This window comes from Otolemur garnettii, unplaced genomic scaffold (genome assembly GCF_000181295.1).
Source record: "Otolemur garnettii isolate 467f Iridium unplaced genomic scaffold, OtoGar3 scaffold00020, whole genome shotgun sequence".
NCBI lineage: Eukaryota > Metazoa > Chordata > Mammalia > Primates > Galagidae > Otolemur > Otolemur garnettii.
The window spans coordinates 19989363-19994736 of record NW_003852415.1 but is presented as its reverse complement, the minus strand read 5'-3'; the positions used below and the strand labels follow the sequence as shown (position 1 = coordinate 19994736).

Here is a 5374-nt window from a genome sequence, read left to right as displayed (position 1 = left end):
ATTTCGGGGGACAGGGAGGAGAGGAGATAACATGTTCTATATGCAGGCAGGTGGTTCCACGACCGCAGAAGTCACCCAAACTCATACAAGTGTACAGTAAAAGGGTGAATTTTACTTTAGGTAAATGACACCTCGATTAACGCGACTTGAAAAAAGAACCTTGTGGAAGAATATCACACAGCTGGGGAAATCGAGATGGCCGATTCCATTAAGCCAGTAATTTGCAAAGCAGTGTGCGCAGTGCGCCTGGACCTCGGCGGGGTGAGGGGTTTACACGCGCAGGGCAGACACCCCGGAGGGAAGGGCGCCAGAACCCATCAGGGTCTCTCTCCGGGGTGAAACGAAATACTGTTCTTCTCTGGCGTTTGTAGCAAACAGCTCTTCGGTTATGGGGGAAATGTCACAACAACCTGGACCTGTGGCCCGCTTGCTATGGCTTTGAGGCGCTGTAGAGCGCTGCTGTCTTTGGTAGATTGGTCAAGCCGGAGAGACCCCCCCGCAAGGGGGACCCCAGCCAGCAGAAGAGTCGGGCGGGGCGAGGGCGGCGCCCCAGCTGTGCTTAGTCACCTGCTGCGAGGGGTGGGGGGCCCCCTATTGGTTGACAGCGGAAGAGGCATCCCACCCAACAGCGTCACGGACCGGAGTGGAACCCAGACAGCCTCACCATGATGAGTGAGTCTTGGGCTGGTGCTGGTGCTGGGGCTGGGGCCGGGGCTGGGTGGGGGCCAGGTCTGCCCTACTCCATGCTGCAAAGGGCCAGGGTGAGCTTACTTTCGCTTTCCCTCTCTCGATCTCTGTCTAGAACAAGCGGCTGCTGCTGCAATCGGGGGAGGTGAGTTACCCAGATTGCCTTCGTCTCCAGGACCACCCCTGGGCCCTGATCAGGGATGGCTGGAAGACCACAGAGACGCGGTGCTGCCCTCACCCCCCTCACCTCCCTCCCAGAGCTGCCTATAGAGAGCAAAACTCAGTACTCCAGGGAAAAACTGCACCTCCTCCCCTGCACTCCTTCCCTGCCCTCCAGTCCCAGCTTCTCCTTAGTCCTCATTGGTGTATAAGCACGTAAGGAAGGTTTTGTTTGGAAGGGGGTTTAATGCTAAATAAACACTACAATGTTTTATCTCATCCCCCCCCCCCCAATTTATACACACACACACACACACACACACACAAACCTGAGAGCCATCGAGGGCCAGTGACTTCCCAGCCTCACACAGCAAGTTAAAGACAAATCAGAGCTGTGCCTGGAACTCCTAAGACATCCCTTGACCCCACCTGGCTCTATACCCACCACTTCTTCTTCACCTTGGGACCCTCTCCAAGCTGCTGTCTTTTAAATGCCAAAGTCCCCAGAAACTATCAAGGAATTCCTAAGGGGGGTCTCTTCCCGAGCCCCCACCCCCATCCAGCTTCTCTCCCCCCACAGCCCTGGCCGTGGGGGCTGTCCCCGTGGTGCTCAGTGCCATGGGCTTCACCGGGGCAGGAATCGCTGCCTCCTCCATAGCAGCCAAGATGATGTCTGCAGCAGCCATTGCCAACGGGGGTGGAGTTTCTGCCGGCAGCCTGGTGGCTACTCTTCAGTCAGTGGGTAAGTGTCTGGGACAGGTGGACCAGAGGCTGGATCTCAGGAAGAGCCTCTCGTCTCCCTACATTTCTGAGATACACAGCATACCAACCTTTGTCTTTCCCTCACTGTCTCCTTTTCTGGCTCCTTCTGAGTGAGGTTTAAAGTGAGAATAGAGGGGTAAGGAGGTGCTGGGATGGCAGTGGAGGGAAGGAGCCCTGGCCCAGGGTGCACGATGGCTAGGCTCTGGGTTCAACTTTACCCAAATATGACACCCAGGTGAGCTGGACAAGTTCCTCCCCTCTCTGGGCTTCCTTGGCCTCTTGTGCAAAGTGAGGAGATGATCCAGCCTAAGCAAGAATGATATCCCCATTTCTAAAAATACCTGGGTGTTATGGCAGACGCCTGTAGTCCCAACTACTGGAGAGGCTGAGGCAAAAGGATCCTTTGAGCCCAAGAGTTTGAGGTTGCTGTGAGGGATGACATCACAGCAGTCTACCAAAGGCAACATGATGAGACTCTGTCTCACAAAAAGAAAAAAGGCTCGGCGCCTGTGGCTCAAGCGGCTAAGGCTCCAGCCACATACACCTGAGCTGGCGGCTTCGAGTCCAGCCCGGCCGCCAAACAACAACGACGGCTGCACCTAAAAAATAGCTGGCCATGTGGCGGGCTCCTGTAGTCCCAGCTACTTGGGAGGCGGAGACAGGAGACTGCTTGAGCCCAGGAGTTGGAGGTTGCTGTGAGCTGTGATGCCACAGCACTCTACCCAGGGCAAGACCTTGAGGCTCTGTCTCAAAAAAAAAAAAGGAAAGAAAGAAAGAAAGAAAGACAAAAAAAGTGAGAGGATGGTGCAGATCTTGGGGTCTGTCTGTGAATGACTCTTTTATTATTATTATTTTGTAGAGACAGAGTCTCACTTTGTCACCCTCGGTAGAGTGCTGAGGGGTCACACAGCTCACAGCAACCTCCAACTCCTGGGCTTAGGTGATTCTCCTGCCTCAGCCTCCTGAATAGCTGGGACTACAGGCACCTGCCACAAAGCCTGGCTATTTTTTTTGTTGCAGTTTGGCAGATTCCAACCCACCACCATCGGTATATGGGGCTGGCACCCAACCACTGAGCCACAGGTGCTGCCTGTCTGTGAATGACTCTTCATCTCTCTGTTCCTGTTGTGGTACCCCCTATGACCTGAAAAGATACAGTCAGACCCTCACTTAGATATAATAAATTGGTAGTTTATTTTACTGCTGCAGGGGCTGCTGCTTCAAGAGGCAGTCAGCAGCCAAGTAGGGGAGTGAGTTGCCTTTTATAGGTTTTGTGCAAGCATATTACAGAAGCGAAACATGGCTGGTTAAGGGGAGGTTACAGCTCAGGTAGTCATGGATACAGCAATGGTTACAGTAATGTAACAATAATTAATACAGCTTTGGTTGACAATGGATACATCTCATATCACAATGGTTATGGTTATACAACAGTAATCAAGTCTCCCTGAGTTTTCGGCCATTGTTCATCTACTGAGCAAGCCTTGGTGAGTTTTCCACCATTGTTCATCTACTGAGAACTTGGGGGGTTTGTGAAAGTTGGGACTTTTCTTCCTTGTTCTGAAGCTTGTTCTTGGCAACCCTAGGGGGAAGGAAGGGGCCTGGGAACGTGGCTGGGAAGGCCCGTGGGCAGGGGAATGGGAGAAGGCAGGGGGACCTGGGGGGAACAGGAGCTTACAACATTTCTGACTGGTCTTCTTGGGAAAAATTAAATTTTTAATTGAAGATGATAGTTGAGGGGTTTGGTGGTTAGAGTTGTGGTTTTCTTTTCTCTGATTTAGTTGGTCAAGCCTGGTTTCCAGGCTTGGAAACCTGGAGGTTGTGTAGCTGCTATAGTAGAATGTGGTTAATTACTCAAGTGGCTATTTAATTCAGTTTTTTTTTAGTTTTTTTTTTTTAGCAGACAATTAATGAAGGTTTTTTTGAACAATACTGGTGGCAAGGTTTATGTTTAATTAAAGTTTGTTTCTTGGCAAAGTTTACTGATTCCTGTTTTTATGGCTTTGTTTATACACATTACTTTGTAATATTTAATACTGTACAAATTTTTAACAGGTGACCTTTGTTGAATTTTAAGGCTTTAGAATAAATATAACTATTGTATATAATTTTATACCTTTGGGCCAGTTTTTTAGTTCCATTTAACAGATTATTTTAGTAAAACAGTTATATTTCATTTTATGAGTTGATAGTACAGACAAAGTTGGGATTTAATACAGGTGAGTTACAGCCTTTTTTTTTTTGAATTAATTTTTGTTCTCTCCTATTTTTCTCTTTATTAAACACAAATTATGGCAGAACTAATTCAGTTGTTAAGATAAACTGTGCCTTCAGTATACTGATTATTTGCATAAAGTGCAGTCAGAATAATTATTAATTATCTGGACTCTTTTTTAAAATTGGCTTTGCTGGAATTTTTTATAAGGAATTTTTAGGTTAGATCTTTTGAAAGCTTTTCATGAACCCAGGTTTTATCAGTGCCATTAGATACCTGTATGCATTGGGTAAATTTTTTTTTGAGGTTTGGAAGCAGATTTTGACTCCCAGACCTGTCAGGAAGTTACCTTCGTTACTTACTACAGATCAAGAAATGTTACTGATGGGTATCTGGCTAGTTTTCCAGAGGTCTTTTTATTGGCTTCATAAAGTCAACCTTAATCCCTTAACACAGTCTGCATATCTCAGGAAACGTTATTTCAGCCAAAGTGTTGGTAAAATAATCAGTGTCTTTATTATGTTTTATAGAACAAAACAGATTTGTATTGAACTTATGCAAATAACTGTATTGTTAGAAATTAAGAATATTTAGAAATGGCTTATAGAGTTGGAGAAATTAAAGAGAGAGAAAATATATATGTTTTAAACTCTGCTCATAAGTATATACATTGCTTGAGAAGTTACAAATAGCTCAAAAGACAGAAAATTATTTTCTTGATTTCTGGAAAACCGAACACAGGAAGAACCAACAATATTTTAAACACAAAGCTATAATAAACTAGCTCAAATCACATAACTGATTTTTGTTCTGTTTGAAACTAGATTAGCAATACTTACAGACATGTTAAATTTCCAATGAAAGTTTTAAAAATCTGCTTTTAGTCTGAAGGTACTTAATTTCTAAAGACATTAGAATTAGAATTCGAGAGAATTCCTCATATTTATTTTTTTAGGATGAACTTTGAACTTTGTCAGTTACATAAAAAAACACTTTTTTTAGATGAATTAAAATTATTACTGATAGTATATGTTAAGACAGACTAATGTTTTACAGGTGATAAAAGACTAATGTTTTATACATTAGAATATAGGACAGACCAATGCTTTATAATATTGGAATATATATATAACCATAATTTATACAAAATTAATTATCATTTCATATTTGACAATGTTTTCCATACACTTTTAACAAATTAAATAAGTTTAATTTGTTTTTCTCAGGTTCAGAACCTGCCAGTCTTGGTTAATGTGGCTGGTGTCACAATCACTGTGTTATGGGCACCAAGCCCTAAATTTAGAGTTTTGGTTTTGGAAGGTTTGTCAAATATCAAAGGTCTAAAACATTTGTTTAAACAAGATTACAAGCTAAGAAATTTTAAAGGAAATACATAGTCAACTGGATTACATGTAAACTTTTTTACAAAATCTTTTTATGAGCTTTATTTAACCTGTACAAGCAATCTACAGACATTTTAAATTTTCTTTAACTTTTATTTTGCCTCTCACTTTTTAAACAACTATTCTGTTTCAGGATAAATTTATTACA

General features: G+C 43.8%; 1 protein-coding gene across 1 annotated transcript in view; it reads left to right on the top strand.

The window, feature by feature from the left end:
• Positions 1-596: 596 nt before the first annotated feature.
• The window catches only part of LOC100941238 (interferon alpha-inducible protein 27-like protein 2), a 9597-nt gene continuing 4819 nt past the window's right edge, over positions 597-5374 (top strand). The window contains exons 1-3 of the mRNA XM_003787082.3: positions 597-672; positions 803-832; positions 1427-1588. Of these exons, the coding sequence (XP_003787130.1) occupies positions 666-672; positions 803-832; positions 1427-1588 (199 nt within the window). The 5' untranslated portion in view covers positions 597-665. The remainder of the gene's footprint in view (positions 673-802; positions 833-1426; positions 1589-5374) is intronic.